The 25,542-nt window shown below is 42.9% G+C and overlaps 1 protein-coding gene across 2 annotated transcripts in view; it reads right to left on the bottom strand.

The window, feature by feature from the left end:
• The window catches only part of EPHA6 (EPH receptor A6), a 1,195,522-nt gene that overhangs the window by 63,668 nt on the left and 1,106,312 nt on the right, over positions 1–25,542 (bottom strand). For both annotated transcript variants that reach the window (XM_077480173.1, XM_077480174.1), the window contains exon 13: positions 14,404–14,613. In XM_077480173.1, coding sequence (XP_077336299.1) covers positions 14,404–14,613 — 210 coding nt within the window. The remainder of the gene's footprint in view (positions 1–14,403; positions 14,614–25,542) is intronic.

Here is a 25,542-nt window from a genome sequence, read left to right as displayed (position 1 = left end):
ATTGATCAATGTATCAGTTTCACTAGTGATGTCAGTGGCAGTTAGTGACCCTCCCATATAGTAGTGTCTGTTAGCACCAGATTTCCTGCCCCCACTATCCCAGTTCCATTATAAGTTGCTAATCCCTGCCAATACTTTATAGTGTCTATAGCTGCGTAAATTCCAGTATATATACTATAGTTTTTAGATGCTATAACTTTCGCACAAATTGATTAATATACACTTATTGGGATTTTTTTTACCATTTTTTTTTTACCACATTTAGCAGAATACATTTTGGCCTCAATTTATGAAGAAATGTGATTTTTTATTGGATATCGAAGGTTTTTTCTAAGAGGCATAATGAGAGTTTTGAAATTGTCATTTTTTGCCACGTGTTTTTGGGAAATACAGGAAAGAATTTTTTTTTTTTTATACAAAGTTGTCAATCTAAGAAGATATTTCTCACACACAGCATGGGCATAGTTAGAATTATACTCCATAACACATTGCTACATGGCCATACCACATGTATGAGACTTTTTCAATGTTTGAACTTATTATATACTGGACATTGTATCCTGTGTATCAAACAAATCAATCAATTGTATTACAGTCAGCCTCCATACAAGTGGTGACACTGTCACTGCTGTGGTAGTAGTCAGGGACACTGTGCCAGGGCTGGATTAACATAGGGGCTATTGGAGCTGCAGCTCCACGCCCCTACCTTAATATAGGCCCAGCCACCCAAAAAGAACACACTGCTCATAAAAAGCAATGGGCCAACAGAGTTCTCCCCTGAGAGGCTCTACATTACGCATGCACCGCCTGAGCAGGGTGGTGGGATTGATAATGGCCCCACATGAGCAGTCCTAACGGATGCTTGAGGCACGCCAGTGCAGGGCTTCTGCAGAATTCTGGGCCTTCCATAGTGTTAGGCCCTCTCGGCTGCACTCTTTCAACTCAGAGTGCATGCCAATGCATGGCCCTTACGGCAACCTGGCAAGTCAAATGCCAGGCTTCCCTAGTTGGCATGCACCCTTTAGAGTTTGGGCGCATGCCAACACAGGCTCTTAGAAACACAGAAGGGTGCACAGTAAAAGGTCCACCAAAATCCTCAGCACCAAGCACATGATTCTCTTAATCTGGCCCTGCACTGTGCCTGTTGTATTAGTGATCAGGGACACTGTAACTGGTGTAGTGGTGATCAGGGACACTGTAAGGCCCCTTTCACACATCCAGGTTGGTGCGGATGCCAGATTCCTGTGACAAGAATCTGTGGATTCTTGCTACTGAAATGACTGGGTTACACAATCAGCAATGGGCGTTTAGCCCATTAAAACCAATGACAGGCTGACAGTGGCCACTGCTGTTCTCATGGAGCTGCACACAGAGCGATTATCTGCAGCTTGGGACAGATGTCCGAGCCTGGATGCAGCTGGTGGCTGCTGCTGCTGATTGCATAACCTGGTCATTTCTGCATCAAGAATCGTCATGTTCTTGCTGCAGGAATCTGACAGCCACACTAACTCAGGGGCCTAACTGGTGAGGTGGTGATTAGGGACATTGACTGGTGAAAGTACTGTCACCAGAGTAGTGCATTGTCACCACACTGTATTACTACTCTAGGGGGGTTAATCAGGATTTTTTTTTATGTATGATCACTGTAACAGCAATCATTTTAATAGTCATAAATGGCTTTTATTCATGACTCTCTTTTACTCATGATGATGTGATTGGCCACAGCTATCATATGGTACAGAGCCCTGCGACTGGCCCTGTACAAACATGTGATCACTGTGACCAATCACAGCATCACAAAAGTAAATAATGAATGATGAATAGCTGCTATTCATAATTATTTACTTGGTGAACATGTGATCCCTGTGATTGGTCACAGTGATTACATGGTATCTTGTCCAATCACAGTGGTCAGGTACCAATCGCTCAGTTCCACACCAGGTAGCACACAAGGCACCCGACTGGGAGGACTGTAATCCCTAGAGATGGTTGTTGGTGAAAATCCCAGTAGATGAGCAGTTTTTTTATTTTCAGACCAGTCTGTCTGGCACCAACAACCATGCCACGTTCAAAGTCACTTAAATTCATTTCTTCCCCATGCTGATGCTCAGTTTGAACTTCAGCAGTTTGTCTTCAACACGTCTAGATGCCTAAATGCATTTAGTTGCTGCCATGTGATTGGCTGATAAGCAATTTGCGTTAACAAGCAATTGTACAGGTGTACCCAATAAAGTGTCAGGTAAGTGTATATCTCTCATTAACATAATACCTGGTGATCCTGCTATGAATGTTTTATTAGGGTTCTTCCTTTTGTGGGACGACAGTTGTGCTTATGTGTTATCACCTGTCACATGTGTCCCTGCCTGAGACTACAAGCAGCTTTGCTTACAAACATTGCTCAGGAATAGTCACATTATCACTTTCAGTAAACCACTCAAGAGCAAGGAGGTGCAGCCAAGGCTAGAGTCAGTGAAGGTAGAGTGGAAAAGACTGGAAGAGGCTGGGGGAAATTAGCAGCAAAAGATGAATATAAAGAGAATGCAATAGGAAGAGATGCAACAAAGGAACAATAAAAAACAACTGTTTATGATGCAAACTAAATGTCAGCTAGCTAGAGTTTACATTGTGATGTTAATCTGCACCTCCTTCAATCACAGAATGCTTTGCATTTATTAAAAGCAATACAAGAGTTTTCATGAATGGAGGAGGTGCTGAGTGAGCGACCCACAGGCATCAGTGTACTGCAGCCGTAACTACAAGTCTCAATGCCAAGCATTTGGTGCCAAAAGGAGAATGCAGTAAGATACACTATATTGTCAAAAGTATTGAGAAACCTGCCTTTACACGCACATGAACTTTAACCCTTTCATGACTAAGCCTATTTTTGGAATTTGGTGTTTACAAGTTAAAATCCATATTTTTTGCTAGAAAATTACTTGGAACCCCCAAACATTATATATATTTTTTTAGCAGAGACTCTAGAGAATAAAACGGCAATTGTTGCAATATTTTATGTCACACAGTATTTGCGCAGCAGTGTTTTAAACGCAACTTTTTGGGTAAAGAGACACTTTCATGAATAAAAAAAAAAAACAGTAAAATTAGCCCAATTTTTTTGCGTAAAGTGAAAGATAATGTTACGCCGAGTAAATAGATACCCAACATGTCACACTTTATAATTGCGTGCACTTGTGGATTGACGACAAAGTACGGTACTTAAAAATCTCAATAGGCGACGCTTTAAATTTTTTTTACGGTTACCAGGTTAGTGTTACAGAGGAGGTCTAGTGCTAGAATTATTGCTCTCGCTCTGACGATCGCGGCGATATCTCACATGTGTGATTTGAACACCGTTTACATACGCGGGCGCGACTTCCGTATGCGTTTTCTTTGCTTCGCGAGCTCGCGGGGACGGCGGGCGCTTTAAAAATTTTTTTAACATTTTTTTATTTATTTTCAAATGACTAAATTGTTTTAAAAAAAAAAAAATTGATCACTTTTATTGCTGTCACAAGGAATGTAAACATCCCTTGTGACAGTAATAGGTGGTGACAGGTACTCTTTATGGAGGGATCGGGGGTCTAAAAGACCCCCCACCCCTCCTTTACACTTCAATGTATTCAGATCGCTGAAAACGGCGATTCTGAATACCGGATATTTTTTTAAGACCGGCGCCATTGGCAGCCGAGTAAACGGGAAGTTACGTCATGACGTCGCTTCCGTGTTTACGATGAGGAGACTGGAACGAAGCCGATTACGGCTTCATTCCAGTCCCTGCCCAGCAGCCGGAGGCAGCGGAATTTGAATCGGTGCTCCCGATCAAGCGGGAGCACCGGTAACAGCGGCGGGAGGGGGGGACGTCCCCTCCCACTCCTCCGGCATAACAGCCGAGCGGCTTTTAGCCGCATCGGTTGTTATGCCTGGATAGCCAATCGCCTGCTGAAAAAAACGGTACCGGGATGATGCCTGCAGGTGCGGGCATCATCCCGGTATACCCCCCGGAAGCCGAGTACGCACATCTGCGTACGCTCGGCGGGAAGGGGTTAATGGTATTGCAGTCTTAGTCCGTTGGGTTCAATATTGAGTTGGTCCACGCTTTGCAGCTATAACAACTTAAACTCTTCTGGGAAGGCTGTCCACAAGGTTTAGGAGTGTGTCTATTGCAATGTTCAACCATTCTTCCAGAAGCGCATTTGTGAGGTCAGGCGCTGATGTGAACAAGAAGATCTAGCTCGCAGTCTCCGCTCTAATTCATCCCAGGGGTGTTCTATCAGGTTGAGGTCAGGACTCTGTTCAGGCCAGTCAAGTTCCTCCACCCCATACTTGCTCATTCATGTCTTTATGGACCTTGCTTTGTGCTTATGGTGTGGAGTTGTTTTTCATGGGTTTGGCTTGGCCCCTTAAATCCAGTGAAGGGAACTCTTAAGGGAACTCTTAAGGCGTCAGCATATCAAGACATTTTGGATAATTTCATGCTCCCAACGTTGTGGGAACAGTTTGGGGTTGGCCCCTTCCTCTTCCAACATGACTGCTCACCAGTGCACAAAGCAAGGTCCATAAAGACATGGGTGAGCAAGTTTGGGTTGCAGGAACTTGACTGGCCTGCACAGAGTCCTAACCTTAACCCAATAGAACACCTTTGGGATGATTAAGAGCAAAGAATGCAAACCAGGCCTTCTCGTCCAACATCAGTGCCTGACCTCACAAATGCGCTTCTGAAATAATGGTCAAACATTCCTATAGACACACTCCTAAACCTTGTGGACAGCCTTCCAAGTAGAGTTGAAGTTGTTATAGCTGCAAAGAGTGGGCCAACTCAATATTGAACCCTATGGACTAAGACTGGGATGCCATTAAAGTTAAAGGCATTTACTATTGACCATATAGTGTATGTAACAATTGCTGCAGCAACCAGATATGGGACACACTTCTTTAGAGCTAACTTATGTTTACTGTGCAAATGGCAAGAAATCTTTTTTGGCCATACTCTGCCTTTAAAGCCCCAGTTTGACTAGCTGTACTTCAGATTGCAAGACATTTCTCTATTAATATGGAAAGCTGTGTCTACTACTGCCATCATGCTCACTGAATGAAGCATAAGTGCATTGGCTGACATAAAGGTGAATGTAGGTTAAGGCAGAAAGTGAAAATCAATATACAGTACTCCAATGGAAGTAATTCTACAACATATAGGGAATTACAGAAGGACATAGATGGACAGGCAGAGGCTTATGGTAATGCAGTTCTGGGAATTCCCACATATACGTTATGCGTATATTGAATGCTACTTTGTCTCTAGAAATTGCTCTTCCATTTTCAGATAATACTGGAATTAGATGGGGATTATTAGTGGAACAGGAATAAAGGAATGATTGCTTCCCTGTAGATCTCAAATTGAAGTCTATAAAAAGAGTCATATGTTTCAAAGTTAACCAGTCAACCGTCCAACAACTTAATTTTACTTTTACACCTATAACTGGACCTTTTACTTATTCAGCTTACACAACTTACTCTAAAGCTGAAGTTTAGGATTTTCTTTTTAAGGGGGGATACAGCACCAAACACATTAATTATGTGTAATGGTGTAAATCCCAATACCTGCTGGTGGCTACTTCTTGTTAAATTCTCCATTGCTGCTGGATATTGCCCTAAACTGCTATCTCCCCATGCTTTTCAAGTTTACAGCTGCTGCTGCTAGTCTGCAAAGTTGCACCACTCACTCAGCCCCTTCTGCCTTCTCCACCATCTATAAAACTCACATTATCCGTAATGCGCCGAGTTCTGTGAATAGAGGTAGGACATTTAAATTACAGAATGTCCATTACCCATTGCACAATGCACATCGGAGAATAGTAAAACTATTCTTATATTTCTGTGAATGGAGGAGAGGGCAGAAGGGGGTGGGCGGTGCAACAATTCGGACTAGCAGCGGCAGTTGTTAACTCACAACACCTGAAGACAACCGCTCAAGACAACATTCCGCAGCTGTGACGGAGACACTACAGAGGTGATTTTATTTTTGCAGAAGCAGCCACCAGCAGGTAATAAGATACACACCATTACACAGAAAGAATGTGTTTTGTGCTTCATTGCAAAAAAACAAAACAAAAAAAAAACACAAACTAAACTTCAGCTTTAAATACCAACATATTGCATAACCTATGTTACATTTGGGCTCCATTCACTTGGGATTTATATGCTAGGTGCCGCAAGAATCCAGCAAATTCCTGTGACTGGATTAATAGGTAGATGTAGATAGTTGCATTTGCTCCGCCTGTACAAAGCAATGACAGGCTGACAGTTGCCTCATCAGTCTTCAGATGTTTGAATGTAATTGCATAGAGACAGATTACCTGCAGTTAGGGACGGATGATCACCCTTGGACACAACTTTCATCCATGGGTGATAATCTGTCCCTAACTGCAGGTAATCAACTGGAGCCGACTTGTTTTGACATTCCAATGCGCTTTATACTAGTGTTGGTGAAGACACTTTTTAATGTAAGTATGTGGTGAATATTTTAATCTTTATTAATAGACAATTTTGCTCAATGAAAGTCTTCTTTTTCTTCCTTCTTCTTTGATACTTATGAGAGGAGCCGGGTTTTTAAGTGTACATAAGGTTGAGGTGCTGGGAAAGTGTCCTGAAGAGCTTGATAAAATCTCTATATTTGAGCATGTATGCTGGTTTTTTAAATATATCAGCAACTCCATCTGGTATTTTGGAGCATTTGGTGATGGAAATTGTTGATTGGTGGTGGAGCACATTGAATAGGTAATTAAAGGACCAATGCACTGATTGGACACTGGGCTTTGGATTTGCACTGTTCAAGCACTAACCTTCTTATTAAGCACTTTTGATTATATCTGTTTTAAGTGAATTTATGGGATTGACATTATAATACTGAATTTGACACTTGGAGAGTACGTATCATTTTGGATTGTATTTGTTTATATTACTGGATTATGCAGGCTTTATAATGCATTATTTTTCTTGACGCTTCCTGAATACAGTTCCCCTTTCTCATCACAAGATTCAACTTCTTTGAAATATGAATTCTGATATGAAATCCTGATTCTTTCAAGTGCAGAACACTGAAATAATCCCTGGAAACCCTGGGAGATATGGTGTGGACTAAGACGATGTCAACACCATTACAGGCAAAAGAAACTACAGGATCCAGTTTGCCTGGAGGCAGGAGGGGCGATATAAATAGAAAAGCCCAGGAAAGAGCAGGGAAGTTGGAAGTTCACTACCAGTGTGCGCAGAAGGGAAGTATCTGACAATGAGAGCAAGAGAACTGAGTAGGCCAGTTACAGACTGAGTGCTGCATTGGTGGAAGGATTTGCTAGTTCCTGGAAGCCGTGTGATCAGCAGCAGACTGCTGGACTGAGATGAAAGGAAGGGTGCAGCTGGCTGCTGTTAGTCAAGTCCTTTACAGAGGCCTGTCAGTTGTGCTGCAGGGGGATCTAGAGAATATAACCCAGCCTATCTGCCTGTTACTGCTGCCATGCAGGACCTAACCAGAGACTGCTGCGGTGTCACTGAGTCCGTAATTCTTCTGATCTCTGCAGGAAGGCACCTGGAATCAACACCATTTTAAAGGGGGTCCCTCTATCGGTAGAAAACCTGTTTCAACAGAGACAGTGGGGCTGGTGCACGGGTCGCAGACCCATTAGTAATCTCTTTGTTGACTTTATGCACATCTATTAAGAGGATTTTTCTTTTTTTGCTTCTACTGATACTTCTCATCTATCTTAAATTGAGCACCATTAGTCCTGTTGGTTGGAGTAGACATTTATATCTATACCACCAATTTTTAACCTCCCACATCAATGTTCCCAAGAGCTTATTGTTTCTTAGTACTTGTATAAAAAAAATGGGGGTGAGTGGCACTACCTCAATAATCTTTATAGGTAAAAAGTTTTCCTAAGAGAGGAGTAAAGCTCCTGTGGCTGCTCTCCCAAAAATCCTCTCAACCACCGATAGAGACCATGGTCTCTATCGGTGGTTGAGAGGATTTTTGGGAGAGCAGCCACAGGAGCTTTACTCCTCTCTAAAAGGAAAACTTTTTACCTATATAGATTATTGAGGTAGCGCCACTCACCCCCATTTTTTTTATACAATTTTCATATCTTTAGCCCTGTTGGGGGGTTGCAGATTTTAGGGGAGGCAGCAACCTGTTCGTTTACCTGAGCACGGCCTTGTATAATTACATTTTTTGTTTCTTAGTACTTGTTCTTCCCAAGAGCTTATTGTTTTTTAGTACTTTCTCACTGGGTACAGGGATATCAACCTCCAGTAAGCACATCAACGTCTTCAAGGGCCCCAATGTAGCCGGCAAAAGACTACATTTAAAGTTTATATAGTTCACCTGCTACTGAGTGTAGTTTCTGGCATATTACCAATTACCTCTTGCAAAGGCATAGGATTAGCTTCATTCCAAGAGTTCATGTGCAACTTAGTCTCAATCTGTTTTGGTACCAGTTATTGTTGATGCCTTATGCAGCTCATTTTGTCAGGAGAGCTACAGGTGCTGGTAGGGTCTGCGTTTATGGTATTACCCTAACCACATCAAGTGAAGCCCTTGTTGTAGTACATGCTGCAAAAACTTTTGCTGTTATCCTCTGCTTGTCTGAGTACTGTTAGACAATATACTTTGTTATTCACTTCAAGGTCTCATTTCAGGGTGACCCTTTTCTCAAATTGTTAGCTTAAAATGAAAAACAAAACCATGAGCACTGTATTTATTAAAACAGAGTTTCACGTAAAAGGCTCTTATTTCAGTCAGCTTCAATGTGGTCACATGGTATAGAAGCTCCGCCTCCCCTGTGTCATGGAGCGCTTGACAACTGGGCTGAGTTTGTGATGTCACCCGTCATCTTCCACTGCCCATCTGTTGTTGGCACTCCCTCCCTGCCCCTGCAGCAGATGCTCTATGACAATGGGGAGGTGGGGATTCTACATCACATGACCAGACTGGAGTAGATTGAAATAAGTTATTTACACAAATCTTTTTTGTTTACCATCACTATACAGCATAGGTAGGAGGAGAGGGGGACCTGTGTTTTTAAGGACACATATTTTGCCCACCATATCTGCATACATATCCCCCAATGTTCTGCCTTAGGTTGGGGATACAGTCATAAAAGTTTTACCCTTTGATAGCCACCAGCCGATACTTAGTGTGACTTGTGGCTTTCAATCCAAGCAGTCACTGACAGCTCAGATCCCTGCTGACAATTGGGAACCAATCAGTATAGTTCTTAAACATGTGATCACTATGTCAGCTATGAGTTAGTGATCACATGAGGCTGAAGGTTTAATTAATAAAAAAATAAAAGCCTTCAGCCTGTAGATAAACACTTCCACCTTCAGGTTACAAGTGCAAGTGCAGCTCAGCTTACTGTGCTGGGTCGAACCCTGTTTGCCGGGACAAGTGGCTCCTACGCGTGCACCGGCAAATTAAGACTGGCACACAGGAGAAGATGCTGGCCCCGGATAGGGGCTGTTTGAAAGGTAAGTATCAATCCGTTAGTTCAACTTTATTGTAGCAATTATCAGACTATAGTATTAAAAAAATAGTAGTAACAAAAATAGATTAAAGCATTAAATGCATTCAGTTTTTTAACATTTTTTTTTTGCGTATATTAAAACAGAGTAGGGGTTTTAATACAACACTGTGTACCACATAAAATACTTCTATTTTCTTAAAAATAAATTATAAAAATTATTTAGGCATGCAAATTAATCAAAGCGTTTTTGTAGAATTAACTAATCCTGCCAAACTTGGCCTGGGTGTTGAGGCATCAACGACCTCTGGGCATGAAAGGGGTAAGATAAATATAAAGCCAAAACTTTGAATAGAGTGCTAAAGGGTTAAAATTCTGTCAGGTTGGTATAACTATCTGGGTCCCAAAAGGAAAAAAAAAAGTTTGAGCTTTTTTACATGTACTTTAAATATTTTATATGTAAAAATAATAGGTTCCCAGAAAAGAAAACTTGATTGACAGGTAGAGACCCATTTGCTCTCTGATATCCCCAGCACACTCTTCTAGACTTTTTAAAAAGTTTTCTAAAAATCAGCCAAACTACCAGACTTAAAAGTGAGTTGATGATAATGTAACCAGCTTGCACATTATCAGGACCTGAAAACATGACAATGGCACCCACACTATCAATATTAGTATGAAGAACATGAAACTGGAACAGCGGTAAGCTGCAGCCAGGTTTTCTCTAGATTTCTAATAATATGATTGCTCACAGTCCTAGAAATGAATGAGTAAATGCAAGAGTCTAGTCGAGCTATCTAATGAATAAATCAGTGGCAATAATTAAATGTGAAAATGAATAAACAGATGAATAAGTTAATTTACAAGCTTGTTTAAATAGTCCAGGATCGTATAAACATGGCAGTGTGCCATATCGGTGCTGTTAACATAATCAATAGCAGGAAGACGAGAATGATGTAGTCTGCAGTACAGACTGAAGTGACTGCTGGGTCTCTGGGGACTGGTGATTGTCATCTGGTGGCACATGGATTGAAATAAAGTCTGGGTCAAGGACAGTGGAGGATCGAGTAACCCAGCCTACAGACAGGTTTAAAGGGAAAGACAATTGTATTTTCAGTGATCTAATTTTTTTAGGTTATTGATGCAATGTTTACTGTATAGATAATATTTCCCAATAGTGACATAGGATATAAATGCACTTTGTGTGCATCAAATGCCCTTGCAACACCAGATACATCTTGTAAATGCAGTGTTAGGATTATCACTGATTGCACACAGTATGTTTCAGAGAACTGTGCAGATGGTGGGGGGATTCTGTAGGCCCATCCACTACAGGCTGCCTGCAGAAAACGAAAAGAGTGGGGCGGATACAAGATCAGTCACACTGCACAAGGAGAGAGGGCAGCAGTGACTGGTCTTTTTTTAACAGGAATAATATGTACAGAGGCATAGGGTTGTTGAGGGTTGCAAAAATGCAGGGGTAGTTTTGTGCTAGTTTAATGAACACAGTTGAAGCAATGATACAATGAGATCAATGTTTAAAGTGCTGTGCCCAGATGATTGCCATTAAAGTATTCACATATAGCCAAGCATATAATTTAGGTGGGCTTGAAAGCAAGCCCATGCTAACCTCTGTAGCTGTGGTCCCCCCTAAAAAAAATCATCTTCAAGTTTCACAACAGAGGCATTAAAATGGCGACTGATGCTTCTAATTAAAAAAAAAACAGCAGGCCCCTTTTATACTTATGCAATACAGGATCGTGTGGGATATTGCATAGTTACCTAGTTAGTCAGGTTGAAAAAAGACACAAGTCCATCCAGAGCTGTTTTAATGAGTGAGCACACCTGGGCACTGCTCAGGGGCCCCAGCTGCATGGGGGGCCCCTGCAAGTTCCCCAATGCAGCTGGTCCTGGAACCCACATTGCCCCAAAATTGTGGGCCCCATGATGGCACTGAGGGTGATGAATACACAGGTGAGGCAGGCTGGCAGCGGTATGCCATGTTGTGCAGAACAATACCTATTATTTCACAGCCAGAAGGGGCAGGCCCGGAGTGTCAGTGATGCTCTGACTCTGCCCCATGCAGCTTGAATGCTCAGGACTCGAAGGCTGTGGGGTAGGGGCTGGAGTGGGAGCTGCTGCTGAGTCGGCAGCACTGAAGTAGCATTATAGATGGAGTCATGGTGAGCCCAGCTGTCCAGCACTGTTTGCACCGAAGGGCTTGAAATGCCTGGAGGGATGCTTCCTCCTCTGTACCTCCTTCTGCCTGCATTATTGGTATAGTTGAGTCCAGTGCTGGAGGTGGGCACATAGTCAAAAGTTTACATGCATTGTATCTCCACTGGAAAAGGGGGTACTACATGGACGGAATGATGGTCTTGGGAGATATCAAGGGTGTATGGGGAAAAACAATGCTAAGGGGGGATCTGGGGTGTATAGGGAGTAGCAATGCTTGGGTGGCTATAGTGCTAGAGGTACAAGGGGTATCTTATGGTATATGGTAACAGCGCTGGGGGAGGATATCTAGGGTCTACAGGGGTCAGAGTGCTGGGGGCATATCTACGGTGTAGAGGAGTCAGAGTGCTGGGGGGATATCTAGGGTGTAGAGGGGCAGAGTACTGGAGGGATATCTCGGGTGTAGGGGGGTCAGAATGCTTGGGGGATATCTGGGATGTAGAGGGGTTAGAGTGCTGGGGGGTTATCTGAGATGTAGAGGGGTCAGAGGGCTGGGGGGGATGTCTGGGGTGTAGAGGGATCAGAGTGCTGGTTGGATATCTGGGGTGTAGAGGGGTCAGAGTGCTGGGGGGATGTTTATGGTGTAGAGGGATCGGAGTGCTGGGATATATCTGAGATGTAGAGGGGTCAGAATGCTGGGGGGATATCTAGGGTGTAGAGGGGCCATAGTGCTGGGGAGGCATCAATCTAGCAAATATATGCACAGGACAGCTTTGTTACTTTGTGTATGTAGTATTTTCCCAGTGTTTCTTTGCTGTACACAATGATTGTTCATGTAGTTAATGCAGAGTTCCACCCAAAAGGAGAAGCTCCCCTCGTCTGCCTCCTACCTATTTGATGTCTGTTTTCCTGTGTTGTCTCCATTGTAGGGGCCCCAGAGCATTACTTTGCCCAGGGGCCCATGATGCTATTAAGAAGGCCCTGATTAGTTCAACCAAGGGAAAAACAAAAACAAAAAAAAACATACAATCCCATTTTAACAATCCTATACCCACAGTTGATTCACAGGATGGCAAAAACCCCCAGCAAAGCATGATCTGATCGGATTTTCCCTGGATCAATTTGACCTATAAATATTAGTATCCAGTTATATTATGTACATTTAGAAAGGAATCTAGGCCTTTTTTTAAAGAAAGCTCCTGAGCTAGCCAGAACCAGGTCTTGAGGGAGTTTGTTCCATATTTTCACAGCTCTTACTTTGAAGAAACCTTTTCATATTTGGAGATTAAATCTCTTTTCCTCCAGATATAAAGAATGCCCCCTTGTCTGTGATGACCATACAGTGAATAACTCAACACCAAGCTCACTATATGGACCACTAATGAATGTATACATGTTGATCATATCCCCCCAACTGAATAAATTCAGCTCCTCTAATCTATCCTCATAGCAGATTTTTTTTGCCATTCTTTACTTGCTTTTATTGAACTTATGAATTACCAAAACCCCCAGATCCTTCTCCCCTATGGATTCCCCCAGTTGTCCCACCCCTCCCCCTTATTGTGTATGATGCATGCATAGTCTTAGCCCCCAAATGCATAACTTTACATTTATCAACATTAAACCTCATTTGCCACATAGTTGTCCAATTAAACAGTGCATTGAGGTTGGCTTGTAAGTTGGAGACATCCTGTAAAGACGTCGTTCCACTCCATAGCTTGGAATACATGTGTATGCGTTCCTGTAGCACATGAAATTGCACTGTGTTCTAGTAGGTGGGATGCATTGCCACTCATTCTTAATGGCACCCCATATGCATCAGCCAGTGCACGTGTGCTAAATTGTATCACAACACTTAAAGTGGTTGTAAACCCTTACAAACCACTTTGACCTATAGGTAAGCCTAGATTAAGGCTTACCTGTAGGTCCAAGCAATATCTCCTAAACCTATATGGTTTAGGAGATATTTGCCCGAAAACGGGCACCGCTGTCTACGGCGCATGCGCCGTAGACAGCGGCGCGCAGGCACACTGAGCGTGGCATTTCCAAGAATGGAGCTGCCGCGCGTGTCGACTCCCGTGCGCATGCGCGGGAGTGACGTCATCGCGGCTTCGCCGAATGACAGCGGCGGAGCTGCGAGACACCACCAGCAAGATGGATGCGGCGAACTACAGGGGACAGCGGCGACTTCGCTGGCTCCTGTGTCAGGTAAGTGACACATAATGGGCTACTATGCGATACATAGTAGTCCATTATGCTTTGCCTTTGCAGGGAATGAAAGAGGAAGTAAACCCATCAGGGTTTACTTCCTCTTTAATAACTTATTGCTATGTGCTGTAGTGCGATGCAATATAAAAAACAGGTGCCTGCACATCTTTTGTATGAATGTGATTTGTGTAATTGAAATTAATGGGCTGCCCTAAACCCTAGAAGACACTGGCTGAATGTCGGACGGCATCATCCGGTTCAATAGAAACCGTCCAGCATTGGGCCTATGTGTATGGAAGCCGGTCTGATGGAAGTCTGGCGATCGTGACAGACGAATGTCTGGCGACTGGCTCCCGATCAGCATCATACAAGGTTCTGACCTCACTTACTTCAAAGGTTGTATTAATCTCAAACCACAAATTGGTTTATCAAAAAAACAAAAAAATATATATTTTTGACAACAGGTGACAGACTCAATTTACATTTAAAGTGAATTAGATGCACTTACTGTGGTTGTATAAGCAGCTTCAGGATCATCTTCTAACACCCGTGAAAGTCCAAAATCTGAAACTTTGCAGACCAAATTGCTGTTGACTAAAATATTCCTGGCTGCCAGATCTCGATGGACATATCCCATATCGGAGAGGTATTTCATCCCTGAGGCAATTCCTCGTAGCATTCCCACCAACTGGATGACTGTAAAGTGACCATCGTGTTTCTGTAAGGGAAAAAATATATATATCTCTGGTTGAATAATATCAGAATGTATACAGTACAGTTTGCTAAAGCCTGTCTACTTAAAGGTGAAACATAGGTAGTGTGGGAATAGTAGAGGTTAACCACTTGCTATTCTTTTTTTTTAAGGGCTTTTCTTGCCCAATTTTATTTAATAAAAAGTTACAAAAATCATTTTAAAAAAATTAAATTTCCCTCGCAGGTGTTTTAAACATTTCTCTCTCACAAAGAAATACATATTCAGCCTCCTAGCTTACATGTGCAACAATGCTGCTCTGGCCTTAGCCTTTAGGGCCTTGTCTGTCTCCTACCGATAGTTCACACACAAGTTTGGTTCATACACCTTGCTTTTTTGACTCCCACCTCTCTTCTAAGTGGAGCCCTCTCGGATCCTGGAAGAGGCCTCCTTTGTCTGCTGGGATGGAGCCCAAAACCCTAGTCCATACAAAAAGCCCCACACATGCCTGCACAATCAGTTTGCTGTTCATTCAAAAAAAAACACAGACCCAGGATTGGAGATTTCATCCCTCTCAGATCTTAGACACATCAATGATATTTTCCAATATTTTACAGGATATATTTGGGTTTCCATCCCACCACAAGGTCATGGTTGGTGTTATGCCCCTGAAGCTGGATTCACCATTTCTATGTTTATATTCTTGAAATGGTATTCTTCAATTATTTGTTTATGCTAATGTTTGGAGTGCCCATTGGCCTTGTAATGACAGACCAAATTTTGGTGGGGATATCTTGCTACTAAATTGCCAGAGAGATACACTACCGTTCAAAAGTTTGGGGTCACCCAAACAATTTTGTGTTTTCCATGAAAAGTCACACTTATTCACCACCATACGTTGTGAAATGAATAGAAAATAGAGTCAAGACATTGACAAGGTTAGAAATAATGATTTGTATTTGAAATAACATTGTTTTTACATCAAACTTTGCTTTCGTCAAAGAATCCTCCTTTTGCAGCAATTACAGCATTGCACACCTTTGGCATTCTAGCTGTTAATTTATTGAGGTAAGCTGGAGAAATTGCACCCCACGCTTCTAGAAGCAGCTCCCACAAGTTGGATTGGTTGGATGGGCACTTCTGGCGTACCATACGGTCAAGCTGCTCCCACAACAGCTCAATGGGGTTCAGATCTGGTGACTGTGCTGGCCACTCCATTACCGATAGAATACCAGCTGCCTGCTTCTGCTGTAAATAGTTCTTGCACAATTTGGAGGTGTGTTTAGGGTCATTGTCCTGTTGTAGGATGAAATTGGCTCCAATCAAGCGCTGTCCACTGGGTATGGCATGGCGTTGCAAAATGGAGTGATAGCCTTCCTTATTCATTTATTTAATGAAGATGCCAGTTGGGGACCTGTGAGGCGTCTGTTTCTCAAACTAGAGACTCTAATGTTCTTATCTTCTTGCTTAGTTGTGCAACGCGGCCTCCCACTTCTTTTTCTACTCTGGTTAGAGCCTGTTTGTGCTGTCCTCTGAAGGGAGTAGTACACACCGTTGTAGGAAATCTTCAATTTCTTTGCAATTTCTCGCATGGAATAGCCTTCATTTCTAAGAACAAGAATAGACTGTCGAGTTTCAGATGAAAGTTCTCTTTTTCTGGCCATTTTGAGCGTTTAATTGACCCCACAAATGTGATGCTCCAGAAACTCAATCTGCTCACAGGAAGGTCAGTTTTGTAGCTTCTGGAAGGAGCTAGACTGTTTTTAGATGTGTGAACATGATTGCACAAGGGTTTGCTAATCATCAATTAGCCTTCTGAGCCAATGAGCAAACACATTGTACCATTAGAACACTGGAGTGATAGTTGCTGGAAATGGGCCTCTATACACCTATGTAGATATTGCACCAAAAACTAGACATTTGCAGTTAGAATAGTCATTTACCACATTAGCAATGTATAGAGTATATTTGTTTAAAGTTAGGACTAGTTTAAAGTTACCGTATATACTCGAGTATAGGCCGACCCGAATATAAGCCGAGGCCCCCAATTTACCCCCAAAAAAACTGGCAAACTTATTGACTCGTGTATAAGCCGAGGGTGAGACATGCCTGTCCATCCCTGTGTGTGTGTCCGTCCATCCCTGTGTGTCCGTCCATCCCTGTGTGTCCGTCCATCCCTGTGTGTCCGTCCATCCATCCCTGTGTGTGTGTGTGTCCATCCATCCATCCATCCCTGTGTGTGTGTGTCTCCATCCATCCATCCATCCATCCCTGTGTGTGTGTGTCTCCATCCATCCATCCCTGTGTGTGTGTGTCTCCATCCATCCATCCATCCCTGTGTGTGTGTGTGTATCCATCCGTGTGTGTGTGTGTGTGTGTGTGTGTGTGTGTGTGTGTGTGTGTGTGTGTGTGTCCAGCCTACCTGTGTCCCGAGCCTTTGTCCCGAGCCTCCGTCCCGTGCCTTGCCTCCTTGCCTCCGTCCCGTGCCGTGCCTTGCCTCCGTCCCGTGTCGTGCCTTGCCTCCGTCCCGTCCCGTGCCGTGCCGTGCGTTGCCTTGCCTCCGTCCCGTGCCCTCTTCGTCGGCGCCTCGGCGGCCATTGTAAAATTCAAAAGCCGCGCCTCCGCCTTCGCCTGTGATAGGCGGAACACTGAATTTCCCAGCAGCCTGTGTTCCGCCTATCACGGACATCGTATCATCCTCGTCCGTAGTACGAGGATGATACGATGTCCGTGATAGGCGGAACACAGGCTGCTGGGAAATTCAGTGTTCCGCCTATCACAGGCGAAGGCGGAGCCGGAGACGCGGCTTTTGAACTATAGAATGGCCGCTGTCTGTCTGCTCGACACGCTGATCGAGCGGGCAGACAGCGATGACTCGAGTATAAGCCGAGGGGGGCACTTTCAGCCTCAAAAAAGAGGCTGAAAATCTCGGCTTATACTCGAGTATATACGGTAGCTTCATTGAAAAGTACAGTGCTTTTCCTTCAAAAATAAGGACATTTCAATGTGACCCCAAACTTTTGAACGGTAGTGTATAGAAAGCAGTTCTCGGATCCAGTTTACCAAAGACCATTCTCAACTAAAACGGCAGCTCTTAAAGTGGACCTGAACTCAAAAAGTAAAGAGTTTCTATCTTATAGGATATATACTGTATGTGAGAACCCATCTCTGAGCATGACAATACTCTCTTTTATCCCCCACTCCCACCTCCAGTACCCATTTAGGTATTTAAAAAAAAAAAGTATCTTAGGATGTTTTATATTCACCTAAGTTTAGACCTGTTGATCTAACACTGATGTTGACTGGTCTCATATTTTCAAAGGCATCAGCTGCTGCAGCCTTCAGAGGACCCTCCTGCTCTACAGCCAATGGAAAGTGTCCATGTCACACAGGTAATGACAAAGACACCTAAAGAAAGGATCTCACTGAAGACTCAGGACCATCATGTGATCATGATTCAGTGACGTATGTTGGGCTTTTATCTTAGTTTGACCCAGTAGTTAGTTGGTGGGAAGGTGGAGAAGTGGGGAGGAGGAGCTATGCCCAGATATCAGCTATCAGATATAAAAAAAAAACAGTACCCTAAAAAAAATAGTTTGCTATGAGTTCCTCGAAAAAAACAATTTTGTACTTTCATGTGCCTGTTCACAGGCACTCCTGTTCTGTCTCTGACTACGTTTTTTAAGATTTGGAGTGAGATTCGGTGATGTGAGAAAGCTGTACCTTAGGGCCAGCATTGCAAGATCTCCCTGCTTCATATATTCTGTGCATCCCCCCCACCTCTCCTGCTTCTTGAAAATTAACCCTGAAGTCATAAATTCTCCAGTCCAGTCACCAGGAGGGGCAAAAAGAAGCAGAACTCTGTTTCTCTTTATCAGGGATATGCAATTAGCGGACCTCCAGCTGTTGCAAAACTACAAGTCCCATCATGCCTCTGGGTGCCATGCTTGTGGCTGTCAGAGTCTTGCTATGCTCCATGGGACTTGTAGTTCTGCAACAGCTGGAGGTCCGCTAATTGCATATCCCTGCTCTATATGATGATTACCTCTACAGAGAGAGACAAGGGTTTTGTTAATAAAGCTGGAGAGTGCAAAATCAGTGTCACTTATGAATAGAAACCAATCAGTTTCCAGGTTTTGTTGCCAAAGCTTAATTGAACAAGCTGAGGTTAGAAGCTGATTGGTTTCTCTGCAGAAGTGAGACTGATTTTGCACTCTCCAGCTTTTGTAAATAAACACCAGAGTGAAATGAGACAAAATAAGTCAGTTGTGGGGAAAATATCATCTGCAGGCAGCCTACTGGAGATGCCGTTGACTAGTCCTTTGCCATCCATTTGCCTTTTTTGTGCACAGCTTTCACAATACAGATCCTCTTATAACATTTCTTTCAGCACACTTATAATAGCTGTTACTCAATTTACACTGGAGTTTCTGTTTTTCACGTAAACATTTAAGATGAGTACTTTTTCAGATGAAAACTAAGCAACAAAGCAAGAATATTGTAACTGTAGTACATAAAGTACCATCCAGGCCATGCCGCAAAATATGTCCATAGATGCACCTAGATTGCAAATTAATTTAGAACGTGAGACGGTAATTTAAATTGCAGATGATCACAATCAAAAGCAAATACATTTTGATAAACATAGGTTAAGAAATTTACTCTGTAGACTGTCTGAAGCTGGATTTTATATTGCGTTTTTATAAATAATTGCTTTTTAAAGCTGGACAGAGACCAAACAAGGGTTCGCAAGATATAACTATGTACAGAAGGCATTCAGCTTCAGCTGTGTAGTCCTGGTACTTCAATAACAAGCTTTATAATATAACTTCTTTATGAAAGCGCCACCTCCAACCCTCACACAAGAGATAAGATTCCATTATGGAAAGGGAGCAGCCCCAGGGCAGAAGATGCTTTTAGGTTAAAAGCCTGGCAATGATAGAGTCTTCTGTTGTGAGCCTAGTTCCTATGGCTGTTATTATCTGCCATATTCATCTGTCTGTAGAGTAATGCAGAAATCCACAGCTCATAACATTCACCCAAACACCAATAGTGTAATCCAAATTCTATAGTTCTACAGCAGATACATAAACACAGACCATAACATTGTCCTTAATACCAATAGTGTAAAATAAATTCCATAGCTCTACAGCAGGTACGTAAACACCATTCATACCACTGATCTAAACACCAATAATGTCAAACAAATTCCATAAATCTACAGCAGTTACAAAAAAAGCAGAGTACATAAAAATAGGATTTTTTACTTACCGTACAATCCATCTCTTAAAGTACATTAAGGGACACAAGATAAGTAATTCAGGTACAGAGGGTTATGCTGTTGCCTTCAACAGATTGGACACTGGTAAATAAAGCTTTAGAGCCTAGTATAACCTCTTCCACTCTCATCAGGCTTAAGTTTTTTATCGAAGCAATAATAGGAGTGGATCATTAGAACAGAGAGGGGGGCCTTAATGTAGTCCAAGAAAAAGATCTACAATAAGGCTGAGTTCAGACTGTGTGCGGCGCGGCTCACAGCATGGGGTTCGGTGCACCCCTGTTCACTGTTTTAGGTCTGAATTAGGTCTGAATGTTTGGCTGAATTCAGACCTGAAACAGCGTCAAAGATACACAGGACTCTTCTGCAGTGCGCTCAGCGGCCGCCCCCAGAGATGTGTGTACCAGCTTCACTGACAGCCACTCACACTCTCCTGTCATGCAAATTGGATGCGGCGAAACCCACATCCAATTCGCAATAGTGTGAACCCAGCTTTAGACTGGGTTCACACTATCTTCAAATGCGGCTCACAGCAGGGGTTCAGTGCATCCCGGTTCACAGTTTCAGGTCCAATTTCAGCTGAATTCGGACCTGAAATGGACCAAAAGATGCACAGGGCTCCTTTGCAAATTTGAACCGCAGAGAACCCGCATCCAATTGGCAATAGTGTGAACCCAGCCTGAGTCTTTTCCTTGGCTTTGGAGCCCTGGAAGAAGTTAAAGAATCTCCACTTACTCTCTGAAGTAGATGGTTTTCAACACTGAGGCTTAGCCTTCCTTTGCTGGGGTAAAAGGGTGCTCTTTTCCCTGTTGACATCTTTGATAAAGTTGTCCAGGGATTCAAGTAAGAATCATTCCCTATCAAAGAGCATGTACAACAGGCATTTCTTGCAATGCTGTGCTGCAGACTAACATTTGAGTTTAAGGCGCTTCTGCATTTTACTAAAAGAAGATTCATTCTGGATATTAAGCAAAATGATATCTGCTAACCCATCAACCCTGTAGATTAGGACCACAAGGATGAGCTCTACTTGTTAGGGTGCAGAACTATCCATGAGGATTGATTTAGGTTTCAAAGACATATCCTTGAACTAGACACCTAGGGTCTAGCAGATGGGCGTGTCAGCAATGGCAAGTTGCAGGGCAGAACCTACAAGGTAGTATAATTGCCATGGAAAGAGCTTCTATCCTTTTATCCCTAGGGTCTGTAAACATGGGGATGTTTTCAACAGGTACAGTCAAAGTCTTGTTAAGACATGAAATGGCCAGATCCACAGTGGGGATGGCTCACATTTTTAAAAAAAACCCTCCTGAATAAAATATTGCTGGGCAATGTGTTTGGGAGGTGTACAGATTTTTTTGGACTCTGCAATAGTGGATGTACCGGAAAGTTGTTTTCATCAGGCTGATTGGTTTTAAGAGAATTCAGGCTGGTAAACTTGGAAATGGCAGCGCAGGTTGTTCTAATTCTAGGCACATGCACACTGCATCAGAGACAAAGCCTCACCTGCCACGAACATAAACAAAAAACAATGGTGTTTCTTGGGTCATAGTTTGGAGTCTCCCACCCCTAGTCAAAAGTTGGGGCTCCTGGCACCTATGGTTTCAGAGATACGGGACTTCTTGCGCAGCCTTTCAGAAGCTACATACAGCGCGGCCAGTTTAAATAAAAGCACATGCTGTTTGCAAGCTGTGGGGATGAGCTCACAGTGCCTCTGACTTATCAGAGGCACTGAGCTCAATGGACAGATTGGAGCCTCAGACCAATGGTAAAGCACCATTGGTCCAAGCTGTCCAATAAAAATGCTGCAGTGGAGGCTCTCCTCTCACTGCAGTGTCATAGAAGGGGGCATGTGTATAAAAGACAAATGCTCCCTTCCAGCCCAGCCCTCTTAACTACAAGGAAAAAACATGGGATTATAGGTATAATGTTTACCCATAATCCCATGTTTCTCTCACACAGTTAAGAAGGAGAATCTGCTGGTGCTGAAAAGGTACTTTTTTAATCAAGCTAAATAATATATTATGCTATATGTTATAACATAATAATTTATAATTTATCTATTTACTGTGAAATTACTGGTTTGAAGTTATAACTTCAAACTTCAGTAATTTGTCCATTAATCCACCTGGTTGAGTACAGTTTTTGAAAATACAGTAAAATACCTTAAAAACGACATACACATGCCTGAAATTTTCTCTATAAACTCAGAAATAGTAGAGGTGAATGCCTCTCTGGGGGCGCCTTATGATAACCCAATGCCCTTGGGGCACATTATAGGCTGGTCCTGTTTATTCCTTATAGCAGAGTCTGGACACAGCTCTAAGGCTGTGCTGGGGATCAGCAGGTCCAGTGAGCTGAAAAATTAGGCCAGCTGCTTCTGTAGTAACTGAAGATGCTTGCTAGAAATAAACAGAATCTTGTTTAAAATGCAGAAAATTTAATAATAGGTTTGTGAAGGTTTTAGAGAGAAGATGTAGCTCCCCCACCTGCCCCCTCTCATACCTACCCGAGCCTGATCTCGATCCAGCAGTGTGCCCCAGAGCAGCAGCTCTCTCTGCTCTCTCTCTCTCTTCACTAGACATGGAGGCAGCAGTGGGAGACATTGGCTCCTGCTACTGTCAATCACAGCCTGTCATGAGAGAATGGGGGCCGGGGTTAAACCGCGCTGTGTGTGTGTGTGTCAATGGACACACAGTGCCCAGCCCAAGATTGAGCTTGCCCTAGAGCAGTAGCTCTCTCCACTCTCTCTCTCTTCACTGGACATAAGGGCAGCAGTGGGAACCATTGGCTCCTGCTGCTGTAAATCACAACCTGTGAGAAGAGAGCGGTGGGCGGGTTAAACTGTGCTATGTGTGTGTCAATGGACAGACAGTGCCCACCCCGGGATTGATCCCGCTTGAATTCCCCCATAGCAAATAGCTTGCTAGGTGGGCACTCAGAATGGGGGAGGAGCCAGGAACGCTGGCAGGGGACCCGAGAAGAGGAGGTTCAGGGCTGCTCTGTGCAAAGCCAAAGCAGGTAAGTATTCCATGTTTTTTATTTTAAAAAAATCCCTTTAAAATGATGTTTTAGGAAATAGTAGTAAAAGTGCTTATAACCCTAAAAGAACCTTTCACTGGCAGACCTTCTCCTTTAGCTAACAATAACACACTCTGTAAGTGGTTGTTTAAAAAGATGCCTCCAAATACCTTTTCCAAGAGATCTTCAGGCTGGTCACGTGACTCCCGGCTGCATTGCTACTATGATCCAGGGCTACAGTGGGAGAAGCTGAGATCGCCCTCTGATGTCGGCTGGGAGTCACGTGACTGCCATGCTGGCTGCTCTGCACTGCTGTATCCCTGGATTGTAGTAGCAGAGCGGCCGGGAGTCACGTGACTGGCCTGAGGATAACTGAAATAAGGTATTTAAAAGCATCTTTTTAAACAAACACTTTACAGAATGAGTTATCGCTGGATAAAGGAGAGGGGCTTCCAGGATGTTCTGTAAAGTTTTTTTTTTAATACGAATGGCAACAGGAGGGGGGAGGGGCAGAGACAGAGACACAGACACGGGAGCTGACAGGCAGGGAGGGAGGGGGAGACGAGTATAGAGAACAGCTGCGGATGATGGAGGCAAGCAAGCTGACCGTGGTAGGCAGGGCTCGTAGTCCTGATTATCATGATGAGCTCACAGAGGGGGACACAGTAAGTGGCTGGATCAGCCAGGTCTTTTACAGTTTAGAGATGGGCAGATTAGACAGAACAAGCACTATGCGGTTTAATCTACTATAAAGGGAACAGGAGCTCTATTTTGGTTTTTTTTAGGGTTACAAACACTCTAAATTGAAGGTCAAAGTGTAACTGTCCACATGCTGTACATTCAAGCAGCTACATATTCTTAGTGAGCAGCAAATATGTTTAAAAAAGCCCTTACTGACCTATGTGTGTAGCCGCAGGAACCGTGGAACAATTGATTCTTAAAGGTCATACATAGCAAAACTACTAAAATGGACTACTAAAGTCTTTCTCTCAGCAGTTCAGATAAATGTGTCCTCTCCATGAAATTCACCCAATATTCTCACTTCTGTTTGTTAATGAAATAATACACATTTGGTTGAAGCTGTGTCTTGTTCTTAAAGCTGTACAAAGCAGGTTCAATACATGGCATAAAAAAAAACACCTTTTCAACAGTCTGAGTTAATCAGTTAAGCTCAGCACCTGTCTCTGATATTGTGCAGCTAAAGACGTAAAGGGAAAAAGGCTCTGATATAAACAGCTCAGAATAATGTATTGGCAGTGTTCATTTACATGACAAATGCTGGCATTATTCTGAGTCTGTCGCAGATGCAAGAACACCTCGGGCATTAGGGACCCAGATATGGGCATGTAAATGAGCACCCGGACATGTTTTCCACTGCGTCAGCCAGCGTCTACAGTAATAAAAGGTTTAACGTTCTTTTTGTTTATCGTAAAAGAGAATTTTCTGACAGTGGGAGCTATTTTCTTAACAGTTAAGATTTTTCTTACAAAATTAAAAACTAACATTGGATGACTTGGGATTTTAAATGATTCAAGCCTAATTATACATGCAGTTTTTGTCTGGAACATACTAATGCAGTGGGTGTGCGGGGGGCATATTAATTTTCTGCTTGTTAACATGTTCCTGTCAAGGATGATGAAATATTCATATTTGTTTTGTTGTTCTGCTATTATTATTATTATTATAATTTTTTTTTTATGAATTTGTTTTCTCTGCAGGATATTCTACTGTAATGGACATGCTGCTGCGAGTATACAACTTCCATTGAGATAAAAGCCGCCCGTTCATAAACTCATAATCAGTATCCTATACTTTTTCTAGTTAATAAGTAACTACACCCTGTTCCAAATTATTATGCAAATTCTATTTCAGTGTCACAAAGATTAAATATTTTGTTTTTCAGTTTAACTCATGGATGGCATTGTGTCTCAGGGCTCTTTTAATCACTGAAAACAATCTCGGACACCTGTGATAATTAGATTGCCAGGTGAACCCAATTACAGGAAAAACTACTAAAGGAGGGTGTTCCACATTATTAAGCAGAACACCATTTTCAAGCAATGTGGGGAAGAAAAAGGATCTCTCTGCCGCCGAAAAAGAGTGAAATAGTTCAATGCCTTGGACGAGGTATGAAAACATTAGATATTTCACGAAAGCGTAAGCGTGATCATCGCACTATTAAGAGATTTGTGGCTGATTCAGAGCGCAGATGGGTTTCGTGCAGATAAAGGCACATTGAGGAAGATTTCTGCCAGATCCATGCATCGGATCTAGAGAGCAGCTGCTAAAACACCATTACATAGCAGCAAACAGATATTTGAAGCTGCTGGTGGCTCTGGAGTCCCACGGACATCAAGGTGTAGAGTACTCCAGAGTCTTGCAACTGTGCATAAACCTTCCATTCGGCCACCACTAACCAATGCTCACAAGCAAAAACGGCTGCATTGGACAGAAAAAATACATGAAGACTAATTTTCAAACAGTCCTGTTCACTGATGAGTGCTTTGCAACCTTTGATGGTCCAGATGGATGGAGTAGTGGATGGTTGTTGGACAGCCACCCTGTTCCAAAAAGGCTGCAATGTCAGCAAGGCGATGGTGGAGTCATATTTTAGGCAGGAATCATGGGAAGAGAGTAGGTCGGCCACTTTAGGGTCC

Source organism: Lithobates pipiens, unplaced genomic scaffold (assembly GCF_037356315.1).
Source record: "Lithobates pipiens isolate NorthernLeopardFrog02 unplaced genomic scaffold, aLitPip1_a1.2 Scaffold_16, whole genome shotgun sequence".
NCBI classification, from domain to species: domain Eukaryota; kingdom Metazoa; phylum Chordata; class Amphibia; order Anura; family Ranidae; genus Lithobates; species Lithobates pipiens.
The sequence above is the reverse complement of the archived record's forward strand: the minus strand, read 5'-3'. Positions and strand labels throughout refer to the sequence as shown.